Source organism: Chenopodium album, chromosome 10 (genome assembly GCF_948465745.1).
Source record: "Chenopodium album chromosome 10, dcCheAlbu1.1, whole genome shotgun sequence".
In the NCBI taxonomy this organism is placed as follows: Eukaryota; Viridiplantae; Streptophyta; class Magnoliopsida; order Caryophyllales; family Amaranthaceae; genus Chenopodium; species Chenopodium album.
The window spans coordinates 61,806,477-61,822,065 of NC_137843.1; the positions used below are offsets into that span (position 1 = coordinate 61,806,477).

Genomic DNA, 15,589 nt, shown 5'->3' on the forward strand with positions numbered 1-15,589 from the left:
TGTTGTTGTTGAAGACTATCGATGAATGCAGATGATGTAACAAAATCATAGACAACCAATGTACTGGCCTACTGGGGATGGCATTGGGCAGGCAGGTGGAGAGGCACAGAAATGACCTCAAGACATAATTGGGTACAAAATGAGACGAGGAATGCCAGCCAAGTTTCATTAATTTGCTAGCTAAATGAGGTGTGCTACTCAGTAGCATTTACTAGTGTTTCAGCTAGTCTGCAGACTAGTGGTAAGGCAAAAGATTTTTATATCAAGCATGAGAAAATCAATTTAATTTTCTACTCCAAAAACCCATATTACTGAATCGAATTGATAAAATACAATGATTCTACCAACCAGTTTGCACCAAACCTCTATTTCCCAGGAACAAACCTATATCTTGATATGGGAATACAATAAAAGGTAAGTATAAATGCGGATGTAAGGAGTAACTAACAAAGCATATTATTGACATTTCTCCATGGAACTCTTCTGTCTACAGCTAACTAATTGCTCAAAGATCTGCAACTTCAGTTTGCTAAAATCCGAATTGATCAAATGGAAAGATGCATTTAGCTTCAAAGCTCCTCTCCAGCATGAGACATGTACTTCCAAAAAGCGTTGCCAAGAGTCAAGAGTTTGCAGGGTAGCAGTAGAGGGTGATCTCAATTTCTGAAACAGCCTAGTTATGATGAGCCAACACAATGTCTTTATCCATCTGTGCAGAGCAATATAATAAAAATACACATAAATAAGATCACTAAGATGTAAAAGAAAAGGGAGTAATAATTCAGAAAACTGTCAAGGACTCACAAATTTCGAAAGCTCTTTTACTTTCTCATCATTGAAACCAAGATCTGCCATTATCTGGTGAGCAGCAGACTCCTTTTGCTCCCAGAGTCCGAGAAGCAAATAAGTCACAGTAACTTCTCCATCTTCACCTGCATTGCCAATGAAGAGATTTAGCCATTTAGGAACTTGATTTTGCTCAGATAGCTAATGCTGATCTGGCTCTGTTGAATACAACTACAGAAGGAATTGCCATAGCACATATTTTCACTGACACACAACCACCATCACCTCCATGACAAAGGAGCAAAACAGAATAAGTACAGGGTTTTACATAGACAGAGCAACGCCAATCAGAAAATTTGAAAGGTTAGAGAAAGCTACGACTATTTTCTGTTAATGGGATGACGTAAGGAGAAGATTCTGTTATCCAAAACAATAAGAACTCTGTTGCAGTAGCATTAGAGAAAGAATAAGCTAATACTACATAGAAGCATAAAGGTAGATAGATACATTTCTGGTTATGTTAGATGTTATAGAAGAGCTAGCTTCGAATGTATGGTATTTGAATAAAGAAAAAGTAATAGCTCTACTTGCTACGGAAAGCCAACAATACCCTGAGCATTGAAAGGCTGTAAGCCTGTAACCTAGATACAGCATCATATCATTCACATGGTCTAATACACATAAATTGGTATTAAATTATAAACACTCGTGATAAATGAAATAAAAGTAACCACCTGACTTTAGTTTCTGATCAACAGCCCAATCGAGAGCCTTCTGAGCTGGTTCAGTCAATGGAGGATGCTCAGGACTGAAGTAGTACATGTCAGATTTTCCAAGCAACTTGACAGTTTCATCTCGCACCTTAAAAAGGGTGATGCCGTTAGCCCTCAAAAATTTTGCAGCATGACTTGTTCCTAGGCACATAAAGTAAGATACTATGTTAGCTGGTGACATAATACAGATCAGCCTTAAAGAGAAAACAAAACCGCAGGTGTTGGGGGTCCAAGTAAACAATCCTTTAAAAACTGTGAACGTAATAGAAATTTTACAAGGTATAAACTAAACTAAGAGGATAACTAGCTGGTGGTCAAGTAAGAGTTTCTTTAAATCAATGCTCCAGGTGAAACTACATCTATGTCGTGGATAGGGGGGGGGGGGGGGGGGTGGAAAGAGTTTCCAATCATGTATGACACATGCCATACATTAAATTGAACACAAACTGGGCATCCACGCCAAAAGTGCATCTATAGTTATTATTTAATCCATCTGCTTGCATAATTAGTCTCGGATTTGGACCTTATTATTGCAATTTGCATGATTGTCCTCTCTAAGAAAATGACACTTACTGTACGTATTCAATGTGGGATACAACATACAAGATACAACTCTCACATGTCTCATCACCCTCCAAGATTACAAATTCTCCTATTGGGTAATATTCGTTCTTAAATGTCTTCCATTGGTTACTTTCCCACACAATCATTGTCAACCCCATCCAACCAAATCCAATTTTTTAATCTATCAAACTAATTTCATCACAAGAGAGCAACAATCATGTTCAAGTACTTCACAAAAAATTGAGGTTTAATTCACCGAGGCTTCAAATGCTTGATAAACCACAATATAATTCTTTTTTCTCTCATTGTATAACGCAAAATCCTAACTAAAATATAATTTCTAAATATATTTACCTTATAAACCAGGCATCATTACAAAAAGTAAAAATTTCCCAGTAAGCCTCTCCACAATGACAAAAGTCAGACATTACTTTCTAACCCTTCTTTTCTAAGAACATAGCTTCAATCCAATAAGGTCCAATGTGAATGACTTGGTTGAACAATTCTTCTCCAAGAATGACAATTTTCTAATTCAATTAAAAAATTAAAAATAAATAAATAAATAAAAACCAGTACATTTAGCACTACCAAATTATACACTTAAATTTCTAAGTCATCTCAATAAACCAAAATGATTGATTTAGCTCAAGGCTGCACTGGAGTCAAAGAACACTAAAAGGTATTTTGGGCAAGTTGATCTGCCTAGTCACCCCCCCCCTGGCATCTTTAAACTTCTTGCCAAAGGCTACCAAGATTATCGCACAAAGCGATGTGATTGAATACCTAAGGATAACCAAATTCTTATACTACCTCCGGTTCGTATTATATGCAACTTTGGAATTTTTTATATCTCACAAATAATACGCCAAAGTTGCATATAATACGAAAGGGAGGTAGTAGTAAACATTATTAAGAAAGACTGATCACTTCATATACAACCCAGCAATTCAACTAATGTCAATTTTAAAGTTCTATCAAATATCATGTGAAGGAAGAATAGTTTTATATATTGAACTAGAAAACATAAAAGAGCAAAATTTCTCAACCATACGAACCCTCAACCAAGATCCCCATCAGAAGCGCTTCAGTCCCTGTGTTTGGATATTTTAGTTTTCTTGCTTCCAGTTCAGCCATAGCGTATGACTTTATAGCCCTTGCAGACCATCTGCTTCAAGCTTGGAAACAAAACAATAATTAAGCAAGCATTTCAAAGTCTATAGACAACAGATGAGCTTACATAACAGGCACGAAAACAACCCTTTCCAAATGCAACATGAAGACATAAAAACTAAATCAGGATGCTCCTTATATACAAAGTAAAAGGGGCATATCAACAAACACAAACCCATATAATACTGAAATAAATATAGATTATCACGGCAACTTCCAAATTTCTTACAAAACCTAAAATGAAAGAAGCCTTCAATCTTTGAACTCAAACAGATATAGCAAAATTCGATGATGTTCATACTATACATAAGCACGATTTAAGGAAATGAATTTGTAAGAAGCACAACATCATACTAGCAATTGGCAATTCCTATCTGTTTGGGCTAAGTCCATTGTCCTAAGCCCATTGACCAGGAATTACGAAAATACCCCTCCATTATCCAGCCCATCATTAGTCAGTACCAAGTACGGATTTACCCCTAATCTATCCAACTAAGTACAACTTCTGCCACCTAAAAGTACATCTATAAATAGCTCTCCAATCATTAGCAATGGTAACTTTTTCTAATTCTCTAATTCTCCCTCTACTTTCTCTCTCTACTTTCTCTCTCTAAAGTACGATCGCTGACTTAAGCATCGGAGGGGCTTTCCCGGGTCACACCCCCGGGGCAGTTAACCTTCTCTCTCTTTTGCAGGCCTAGCTCTCGGACAGCAAGGCATAGAGGAGGGAAATTCGGACACTATTAGGACTTTTGCCTTAAGACATCTTGACATTATTACCGTAACCCCGAGGAATACTCTAAGACTCCCAGGAGCAACTCTGTTTTCCAGAAACAGGTGGCGCCGTCTGTGGGGATAACAAACAAAAAGTCATGGTGAACACTAGGCGTCCCCGCAGCACCTATCAAGATGTTACTAGACAAGCTCCGATTTTCTTGACTAGACATGCTCATGTAGTCGAGGAGATATTACCCCAAGCTCGCAGCGACCCCGCTGGGGAGGTGAACAACCCTCTGGTAGTCACTCGCCGAGACTTGGATAAGCTGGCAGCCTAGATCAACAAAAACATTGAGGAACGCCTAAGGGCACTTGTCAACCCAAGAGGAGAGCCAAGTAGGCTGGGGAACGCTCCACAGCTTAATCCTCAACCTCACTTGTCCCAGCTCCATCAAGCTTCCTCTCGGCCTCAACGCCAAGACTCTCGTCGTTCGCAACCACATCAAACTCCCAACTCCCAGCAAGAGTCAAGAATTCCCCCTCGGCTTGCCAGGATACCCCCTCGACGTGCCTGGTTACCCCTTCGGCCTGCCAGCATACCCCCTCGGCCTGCCAGGATACCCCCTCGGCGTGCCTGGTTACCTCTTCGGCCTGCCAGCATACCCCCTCGGCCTGCCAGGATACCCCCTCGGTCTGCTAGCATATCCCCTCGGCTTGCCTGGGTACCCCCTCAGCATGCTTAGCCGGGGGCTATGCTTCTATCAATCGTCTCGGCATGCCTAGCCAAGGGCTATGCCTCTTATCATCTCCTCGGCATGCCTAGCCGGGGACCAAGCTTCTATCAATACCTCGGCATGCCTAGCCAGGGACTATGCATCTATTAATCGCCTCGGCATGCCTAGCCGGGGGCTATGCCTCCATCAAACCTTTGACATGCCTAGCCAAGGACCATGCTTCTATCAACACCTCAGGCCGAGGACTATGCTTCTATCAACCGTCTCGGCATTCTTAGCCGAGAGCTAAGCCTCTACCATCTCCTCGACATGCGTAGCCGAGGGCTATGTTTCTATCATCTCCTTGACAAGCTTCTATCATATCCTCATCATGCCTAGCCGAGGGATATGCATATAACAACCCCAAATCATGCCTAGTCGAGGGATATGAACCTATCATCTCCTCGGCATGCCTAGCCGAGGGATATGCTTCTACCAATCCCTTGGCGTGCCTAGCTAAGAGCTATGCTAAGATGAAAGCACCCTTTTTCAATATGAACTTTACTAGATCATGGAGGTTATTCACTCGAGGGTCTTCCACTCACAAGTTCCAAATTGCAAGGTCCTAAGCTATCCTTCCCCATCTATCATGAATATCTACAAGGTGGAGTCTGCAACCGATATGCTTGGAATGCGGACTTAAGACGGTGTTGTATCTGAGCAACTTCTCAAATGATAATGATGCCCTAGGGGCAATAAGAACTTATACTAGAAGTTATTTCTTTTAATAGTGCATCATTTTCATTTTTCGGGATGGTTATCTACATAGCTGCCTAAAGCTTTAAAATCTCGGGTTTTTATTATCTTCTCAAAAAGCACCGGTCCTTCTTTCGTACAAGACACCATGGGTCGCTAACTAAGGTTATCAATAACAAGTTTGTTCCAATGTTTGGGGCAAAATGCTAGCCTATACTCAATGTTTGAGATAGTGTCCTGGCGAATCGTTAAAATAACAAAAGGCTCGTTTAGCCCTCGGCCTATCCCAAAAGTTGGGATAGCGTACCCCTCATATATTTATAACTTGGGGCTCGTTTAGCCCTCGGCCTATCCTAAAAGTTGGGATAGCCTACCTCTCATACATATATAACAAGGGGCTCGTTTAGCCCTCAACTTATCTTAAGATTTGAGATAACGTACTTCTCCTCGGCCTATCCTAAAAGTTGGGATAGCCTAGCTCTCATACATATATAATAAGGGGCTCGTTTAGCCCTCAACCTATCTCAAGATTTGGGATAACGTACTTCCCTTCAGCCTATCCCAAAAGTTGGGATGAACTACCTCTCATACATCTATAACAAGGTTCTCGTTTTTCCCCTAGCCTATCTCAAGGTTCGGGAGAGCGTACCTCACTTATAACAATAACATAGGGCTCGTTTAGCCCCCAACCTATCCCTATGATGGGAATAGCATACCTCTCATCTATTTTTATTAGGAGGCTTACTTCGGCCGGAAGATCTCTTCAATACAAGTCAAGCGCACCCCGGGGACTAGCCTCTACAACATCAACAAAATTTAAAAGTTAGAGATAGTCATCAAGCTTCAATTAGGAGAAAAATAATTATCTTGGGTTTGTGACAAACTCAAAACAAGGCATACCCCAGGCTCTCAGCGTCGCTATCTAAGGCTTAGCTCCCGGCTTATCTATATCACCCCTCAACCTTGGGTAATTTTTAGCAAAGATAATGCATGCCGACTCTTGGCTAATACACCCAGCTCGAGCAAGCTCTTGGTACTTGAAGCCAGGCCCTCAGCCTAGAGGAGGCCTCAACATGACAAGTCAAGCCCATCAGCATCTTTCAGCATAGAGTATTCTCTTTACTCCTTCCGCTTGGCCTATTAAATCACCTTCTTAGCTTGGCCTATTTTATCATTCTCTCAACTTGGCCTCCCTCCGCTCGGCCTATTCAATCACTCTCTCAACTTGGCCTCTCTCCGCTCGGCCTATTCAATCACTCTCTCAGCCTCCCTCCGCTCGGGGTATGAAGCTTCTTGGTTTATTTCTCAAGATACCTCGGCTTGGGGTATAAAGCTTCTTGGTTTATTTCTCAAGATACCTCGGCTTGGGGTATAAAACACTTGGTTTATTTCTCAAAGTACCTCCGTCTGGGGGTATAAGTCACTTGGTTTATTTTTTTTCAAGTACCTCTGATTAGAGCTATAAAGCTTCTTGGGTTATTCTCAAAGTGCCTCGGCCCGGGGTATAAAGCTCTCGGATTTATTTCTTAAAGTACTCCCACTTGGGGGTATAAGTCACTTGGTTTATTTCTCAAAGTAACTTCGCCCGGGGGTATAAGTCACTTGATTTTATTTCTCAAACTACCTTAACACCCCGGATAGCATGTCCTCTTCTCACTCTCATTCAATGCTCCTTCACCCCGGGGTATAGCTCCAACACCCCGGAGAGCATGCCCTCTTCTCACTCTCACTCTTGACCCGGGGTATAGCTCCCTCACCCTGGGGTATAGCTCCCTCACCCCGAAGAGCATGCCCTCTTCTCACTCTCACTCAATACTCCTTCACCCGGGTATAGCTCCCTCACCCCGGGGGTTAGCTTCCTCACCCCGGAGAGCATGCCCTCTTCTCACTCTCACTCAATGCTCCCTCACCCCGGGGTATGACTCCCTCACCCCGGGGTAGCGCACCTCACCCTTCCTCTCAAAAAATTCTAAGTAAAAGCCAAATGTTCTCACCTCACCGATCCCTCACCCCGGGGGTAAAATTCAAACCTCTCTATCTCTCTCGGGGTTGTCGCGCACCAAGGCCCGCCAGGCACCCCCTGGGCATCCCCGGTCTGACACTCGGCTCGACTAGCAAGGCCTTCGGCCATCGCCTTTCCTCTCAGCTATCCAACCGCAAAGCTATCCTCTCATCTCAAATTTTTCTAAGTAAATGCCCTATCTCTTTAAACATAAGTCTCAGCTATGCATAGCTCACCCTCTCCTAGGGGTAATAGACCGAGTGCACCACTCAAGGAAAACCCCTCGGATCCCTCGGCCTGCTCCGCACACTCACCCCCTCGGTATACGCTGCTACCCTCTCAGCGTCTCCCTCAACTCGGGTTTTCACACCCCTGCGACACCTAGCAGCCCTTCAACACTCTAACTAAATACCCCCAGAAAATTCGAAAAATATCACTCACTTTCTCGGCATTCGCACTAGCTACCCCCTTAGCCTAGGCACATCCCTCGGCCTAGACACCTGCTCTCACGCTCACATCTCTCACTCTCTCGGCGTTCGCATCATAACCCCCTCGACAGCACCGAGCAACCTTTCAGCAAAAGCCGAGCATTCGACTTGGCTCCCCCCTCAACTCTCCTCACCTCAGCCTACCCGAGAATTAAAAAAAAAAAAAAAAAATATATATATATATATATATATATATATATATATATATATATATATATATACAAAGTCCGATTCAGGCATCATGACTTACATCATTCGAAATTCAAACACAAAACCGAAAATTCCCGCAAAACCGAACACACCCAGCAAGAATTCGCATTCACACTCAAAATTCAAAAACTCAGAAAAATTATCAAAGTCAAACCCAAATTCCAATATTCCCAGGCAAATGCAAGTACGGTGGGAGTTCATATGTTTCAAGCTAAGAAGATGGCAACTCATCAAAACCATGGTTCAACTGGGCCTAAAGTAATACTTGAGCCCAGAATATCACCATTGAGGGATTAAAGCTTTATTACAAACTTAATTAGCATTGAATCATCGCCAGCTTATCTCAAAAAGCCCCAAGGCTAGGGGAAATGGAGACAAGACATGCCTTCAGCAAAATACATGGAGCTCAACCTGAAGAAAAATATTCTAAAAAGGGAAAAATCATCAGTTGTGCCTAAGCCCTCATCAGACTTAGCCCCCCAAACTGCTCAATCATCAGAATGAAAATACTCTCAATGCATTGCTTGGGGCAGGTTTTCACCCTTGCAAGTCGCTTGGGGCTCTTTTTAGCCCTCAGATGCACTTGGGGCTTGTTTTAGCCCTCGGGTATACCTCGGGATTCTCTCCGGTATATCAGACAACTCTTCTCTTATCTTTACTCCGCGTGATATCCGAACTTCATGCGATCTCGTTCCCACATCACGCGTGGGGCTAAATGTTTGGGCTAAGTCCATTGTCCTAAGCCCATTGACCTGGAATTACGAAAATACCCCTCCATTATCCAGCCCATCATTAGTCAGTACCAAGTACGGATTTACCCCTAATTTATCCAACTAAGTACAACTTCTGCCACCTAAAAGTACATCTATAAATAGCTCTCCAATCATTAGCAATGGTAACTTTTTCCTAATTCTCTAATTCTCCCTCTACTTTCTCTCTCTACTTTCTCTCTCTAAAGTACGATCGCTGACTTAAGCATCGGAGGGGCTTTCCCGGGTCACACCCCCGGGGCAGTTAACCTTCTCTCTCTTTTGCAGGCCTAGCTCTCGGACAGCAAGGCATAGAGGAGGGAAATTCGGACACTATTAGGACTTTTGCCTTAAGACATCTTGACATTATTACCGTAACCCCGAGGAATACTCTAAGACTCCCAGGAGCAACTCTGTTTTCCAGAAACACTATCCACATTCAAAGAATCACTTCAAACAAGCATTTAAATCCTAAAATAAGCCACATTATCCAAAATATCACAAGAAATCCACATTTCACTCCTCAAACAAATAGGAAATCAAAACAATTCCTGAGAAAAACATGCAAAAATAAGGTTCATTCTAAAGATTGAATCCAATTTCACTCAATCTTTATGATTTAATCATTTGAAACGACAAATCAACACAAAATTAAACACGAAAATTTAAGAAAACTTACTTTGGCGATTTCTCAGCAGGAACTCCCTCCGGCCTACTGCAATTACGATAATCAAGCTTCAAAAGTCAGAAGAAAAAAATACATAATTAACAAATTAAAATAAAAAGAAAAAGAAAAATTGAATTCCAGAAACTTGCCTAGTTGGTAAGCTGAAAGAAACTGTCATATTCGTGGATTGTCGCTTCAAGACGAAACGATTAGGGTTAGGTTTCCGAATTGCGAGGTGATTTCCGATGAAAGAGGTGCCTAAACTGCTTGAATTAGCAGATTGAAGAAAGAAATTACAGCCATTGATTTTCCGAAGCTTGGACGAAGAAGCAATGGAGGAGAGAGAAGATGAGGTGAGAGTATGAGCCGCCATTTTTGTTTCTTCAAAATGGAGAGAGTAGTTTTTCAGCGGCGTGTTTTGGAAGAAATAGTTTCCAATGTAGAGTAGTGTTTCTGGGTTACTGATGTTGAAGTATTTGGAGGAGGGATTGAAAGGGAAACAAAGAAATGGCTCACTTTATCTTTTGGAAGACCATCCTGTATTCGTTACCATCTTTGTTACGGAGTAAATTGTTACTTTACAATATTTACTTTTACATTTTTACCATTCCAAATAAGCTACTCTTGCTCTTCTAATCTGATCTAAATTTATCCCTACATAAGTCATGTTGAAAGAAGGGAATCGACCCCAAGTCTTAAATATCACCCAAATTTAACCGATTATAAATTACTAGTGGTTTAGACTGCGGGCATGAAACATTTCACTATTTATAATTTGTCTTAGTGGTTAAGAACTTAAAACTGCGGGCATATAACATGTCACACAACTATAATTAAATATAAAAACTACTCATATTAAATTGTTTAGGTTTCATTTTTCACATAAATAAATCTCTCAAGATTCAACATGGGACAAACATTTTATTTTCTTATTTGATACAATCGTCTTAGCTTGCTGCCTTTCTTTGGTTTTGAGTTTTGACTATTAAAAGAATAAATACATTTGTTAAAGTAACCTTATTTTTCTCAATTGCAATAACCCCTTATTGGTCAAGATTATTCCATTTGATGATAACATTCATTAGAGTACATGTGAAAGTGATCACACGATCAACACCCACACATTCACCCCCCCACTTCAAGTAAAATGACATTTGCAATTCTATCTACATATCATCATAATCTATTAAATATACTTGGAATGAGTCTTTCGATGACTTTGAGGTCAATTGTTTCAATCAATTACGAGTAGTAATTTGAATACTATATACTTCGCATAAAATTCAAGCCAATTTTGAATATAACAATACTATACTCCATATAACAGACTAATAGTCAAAGATTGTTTTGATATGTATAGATTATATTAGTAATCATCTTATCTAATAATATTATGCAGGTTTGATGTTTGTATTATACTATTATTCATATACTAACTTTAACCTTAATTTTTATACTAATATATAATAACACAGTTTTAATTACAATATTGTATTAAAAACTGTGAGGAAAAACAAATTAAATACTTCTTAGGTTAACTTTATAAGAAATCAAAGAGATCGTAGCAATCAACAATCTTCATCAACTCAAACAATTGTGTTTTATTATATCATTTTAAAGTCAACGAACAAACCATTGGTACACACCTTTATTATATTAAGCACAACAAAAGATAAAATTACAATGCAAATACAAATTTCATTCGTCTCACACATTATTGAAAGAGGAAATAACTAGAAATTGGTCGAGTAATATGTATGTTTAAGTACAAGCTTGAGGGTTGTTGCAAAGATACTCTTCGATGGCTTTGTAGGACATTTGCATGCTTTGAAGGCCAGTTTCAGCATCATCCTTGCTAAGAACAGCATCTCCTTTTGCATGAAAATGAGCAGTCAATTTGTAGTGACTTCCTGAACCATTTGGTTCGATTTTGGCTTCGTAAACAACACAATCTAATACATCCCCAAGAACATCGCCCTCGAAAGTCGTGTACTTGACGTAGTAATTTTCTACATCAAGCTCGTTCACCTTGCTTTTCAAGTATTTGTATGGAACCCCTGCACAATTTATCAATCACATGTATAATTATTAGCTTAGGAAGTATAGAGTATCATATATATGCACTGAAGTTTACTACAGTATAGAGTATACATAATTAATAATGTTACAGTATAGTGAACATTGATTAAATTGATTACTTTGACCATGTCTGATGGTTGGTTGTCACTTATTTGATTTAGTAGTATCATTAGTTGTTTATAATAATACGTTTATTGGTAAATCAATTACATATTATAATAATTATACATTCTTAATTATAATATAATTATTGATCAAATAACAAATAAATAAATCAAAATTTCAAGTCTAAAAATAATTAATTATTACGAAGTATATATCAATCATCAGGAGCAAATTAGAACACAATAAATTAAAAGCAGGATTAGAGTGGTTCTTTGGATGATAAAAACTCAAAAGCCAATTTTTTCCAAAAAAAATTTGACTTGCAAAAATCTGACTACTTCATTACCTAGTATCTCTAAATTGGCCTAGTTTGGCTAGTTAATTAGTGATTAAGGCAAAGCTTACGTACGTAAATTATCGATTGCATGCAATACTTAATCTGCATCTCAATATACTTTAATTTCATTCATTGGACCGTATACCAATATTATGCGTTATTCATTTTTCATTATATTACTTCCTATATTATTTTCATTATGTAGCCTTGAAAACCCTTATGATTATACCAACATATATAATAGATTATTCGTACTAAAATTCCGTCTTAAAATAACCAAAAATGATGATTATTAGAGTAGATTGAAAATTTGAAATGATAAGAAACTTAAACTAACAAACCTTCGGCAAAGTTAAATTGCTTGACACATCCAACAACAGTAGAGTCACCCTCAACAAAATCAATACTTTTGATGACTTGGGGTGTAACCGTGGGGAAAACATTGTGGTTGTCAAGGCACAAAGCCTTGAACAACCGAGCTGGGGCGACCGAGCTGGCTTCGTCGACAACGGTGTAGGTAGAGACACCCATTACTAGCTTTTGTGATGATGATATTATTATATCAAGATTATAAGTAATTAAAGGATGACTTAAGAGAAAATGATACTAGAGCTTAAGGTTTTGGATGATAAAAGAATGTGGATTTTCTTTGGTATTTATTGAGTTAGAGTTGAGGGTAGTTAGAGGTGAGAAAGCAACATTTTGTTATTTATTTTATTGGTCTTCTCTTGCTGATGATCCAAGCTTTGAATTTCTTCACCTCTTCCTGAAAAAACGAACATAAAATAAGCGGAACCTCTTGTATTTTAGTAGAGTTAAGAGTTAGGTAGTAGCTCTCTAATATTTATGTTTTGGTTGTCTTAACTCGTTCCATATTTATTTCATACAAGTATATAGTTATTTTATTTTGTTACATCTTAGAATAATTAGCCAATTTTTGAATTTTATTGCCTAATATATTGATCACTTGGTAGGGTGAAATGAAATACTCCGTATTATATTCTCGTTATTCATATAATCATATGGCCTCGTGTACTATGTATTTTTACTTTAATATTAGTTCAAATAGTTTGTCTAGAATTTGAGAGTTAAATAAAAAATATATATATTCAGTACTTATTTAAGTAAAATCAAGAGGCTAGAAAATGATTTCAAATTAATAAATTTTTCAATAATGTCTTTACAATAATGATACTTTCTAGAATGTTTACTTTGCTACTTAGATACTCTCATTTAGTTTTCACCAAAAAAAAAAAAAAAAAAAAAAAAAAAAAAAAAAAAAATCATTTAGATAGATAATAGATAATGGAAGTTTACTTCTATTTTATTGATTTCTGGTCTTCTCTTCTAGTTTGCTAGCTATACTAGTCAAATTTGGCTTGAATTAATTAAATAATTGAAGGCTTGATCATGATAACTATAAGCACAAATTGCGACTTTAAAACAGAGGTTGAAAGCGGCCCAAATAAATTATTCTCTTCGTATATCCCTTGCAAAGAAAGATAATACTCCCTTCGACCCTATAAGTTATTCTTATTTCTCTTTTGACACTTTTATTAATGCATATTTAAAATCGTTAATATCTCTAATATTATAATAACATGTTAGTATAAAATTAAACTCTATAAAAGTTTATTTGATATCTTACAAGTACTTGACAAGATGAATCAAATAAGGCTCCACTAATCGATCAATAATTATCTCTAAGTAATGGAAAATAAATTGTTATTATGCAATATATGTATGTTGTTAATTTGTTGCCTCTTTGGATTAGTCTTAATGTATAGTTTTCCATAAATTATCTAGTATAGGAATGAGGAAAAAAAAAAGTATAAAATATTACATATAGATATCATCTAGCTAATTTTATACTTTTTTTTTATACTTTATACTTTTTTATACTTTATACTTTTTTTTATACTTTATACTTTTTTTTATACTTTATACTTTATAGATATCCAGTGTTTAGAAAGTCACAAGAGCGGATAATGATTATCAATCACAATATTTGAATTGAGAGAGAAGCTCTAACTAACTGAGCTATCGCTCACAACTCACAAAAAGTTATAAAAGAATTGATATTAAAAAATAATAATCCCGCAAAATTGTATTTCTAAAATACGAAGTACTCCGTATTTTGTACTCATATTAGTTAGAATTCGATATTCATGGTCATTTATTTTGGATGATTTTTCAAGCATAAATGTGAAATATGGAACGTATATGACTTAATCCAATTATCAACAACGGTATGCCACTTTGAAAAAAAAAACGGTATGCCAAATTCGGTGAACCCATAAATCAGTCCTCAATCCATCGTGTTTGAACGTGGAGTGGGACCTTCAATTCCTTTGTTTTTCGCATTATTATTGCATTTGATTACTAACATAATTAGTGGTTTCTTAACGGTGCACGCAAAAGCACCCATTTCACTATTTCAGTACATACAGATTACAGACTACTGTATTCATAGTCCATAATTACTAAATTAGTTACATACATAAATGACATAATACGGAGTATTTGTATAGTTGTACTTTAGGATCAAACTGAACGAATTCATATTAATAACATGAATCTTACCGTTTTCGGATTGACGAACGATGAGCCATGATCTAATTAGCCACGTTAAATCTTCACTAAGCTCAACCATGTGATATTAGAGAATTCATACAAGTTTTATGAGATTCCATCGATCCTAACTAACGTTCAGTAAACATCCTATAAAAGAAACAAATCTAAAAGTATATATATGTACTTTGTACAATGTAATGTACGAATCATAAGTATATCTGTTATGCTTGAAAAACTGAAATAATTCTCCACATCCGAACAAAAAATATGCTGAGTTTTATACCTTGCGTTTGTAATACCTTAAATTATCACGTACGGTGTATAAAACATTTTTTTCCGAGGAGAAAGGTGTATAAATTTTTTAAATGCACAATTGACTATTAACTTAATTGAAATTTGAGTTGAAAATTGTTTATCTCTTTGATAAACATTCAATTGAATGTATACATACATATACAACAACATAAATTCGTTCCATTGACTATATGAGGTACGGAGTATATTTTACCATTAATAGGAAAATACATGGTATAGTTTGTATAAACATTCAATTGATTGTATACATACATATACAACAGCATAAATTCATTTTATCGTCTATATGAACTATGAAGTGCGAACTACTTCCTTTGTTCTTTTTTACTAGACATGCTTTGACTTTTACACTGTTCAATACCCCTCCTTTAACCGTTTTTTTTATGAGCAATATGCAAGGAAAAATATATCAATGTGTGATCTTTTTGAATTCATCTTTAAAATAAGGGTCTGTTCATATTTACTGAACTGAAATGATGAACTGATTGGAGCTGAACTCAACTGAACTAAGCTAAATGAATATTTTATGAGAGAGGGAAATTGGAGCTGTACCAAACTGAACTAATTGGAGTTGTACCAAATTG

At 37.5% G+C, this 15,589-nt stretch overlaps 2 protein-coding genes across 2 annotated transcripts; both read right to left on the bottom strand.

Annotated features, from left to right (window-relative positions):
* Positions 1-281: 281 nt before the first annotated feature.
* Positions 282-10,072, bottom strand: LOC145562840 (ATP-dependent Clp protease ATP-binding subunit CLPT1, chloroplastic-like). Its single transcript, XM_081623248.1, has 6 exons — positions 9,745-10,072; positions 9,608-9,643; positions 3,179-3,288; positions 1,521-1,700; positions 805-932; positions 282-709 (listed from the first exon to the last, which is right to left on the bottom strand). The coding sequence occupies exons 1-6, from the start codon at positions 9,966-9,968 to the stop codon at positions 674-676; spliced, it is 714 nt and encodes a 237-aa protein (XP_081479374.1). The 5' UTR covers positions 9,969-10,072; the 3' UTR covers positions 282-673.
* A 1,149-nt stretch (positions 10,073-11,221) lies between these two features.
* On the bottom strand, positions 11,222-12,749 carry LOC145564508 (pathogenesis-related protein STH-21-like). The gene is made up of 2 exons (XM_081624800.1): positions 12,458-12,749; positions 11,222-11,652 (listed from the first exon to the last, which is right to left on the bottom strand). The coding sequence occupies exons 1-2, from the start codon at positions 12,645-12,647 to the stop codon at positions 11,357-11,359; spliced, it is 486 nt and encodes a 161-aa protein (XP_081480926.1). The 5' UTR covers positions 12,648-12,749; the 3' UTR covers positions 11,222-11,356.
* Between the last annotated feature and the right edge of the window lie 2,840 nt (positions 12,750-15,589).

Excerpts from the sequence above, each read along its gene's own strand:
- LOC145562840 (XM_081623248.1), bottom strand. The coding sequence starts at position 9,968 with ATGGCGGCTCATACTCTCACCTCATCTTCTCTCTCCTCCATTGCTTCT. Across the intron at positions 9,644-9,744 it reads TCTTTCAGCTTACCAACTAG|TAGGCCGGAGGGAGTTCCTG; the intron begins GCAAGTTTCTGG and ends TCGTAATTGCAG. Across the intron at positions 1,701-3,178 it reads GATGGGGATCTTGGTTGAGG|GAACAAGTCATGCTGCAAAA; the intron begins GTTCGTATGGTT and ends TTATGTGCCTAG.
- LOC145564508 (XM_081624800.1), bottom strand. The coding sequence starts at position 12,647 with ATGGGTGTCTCTACCTACACCGTTGTCGACGAAGCCAGCTCGGTCGCC. Across the intron at positions 11,653-12,457 it reads GCAATTTAACTTTGCCGAAG|GGGTTCCATACAAATACTTG; the intron begins GTTTGTTAGTTT and ends TAAATTGTGCAG.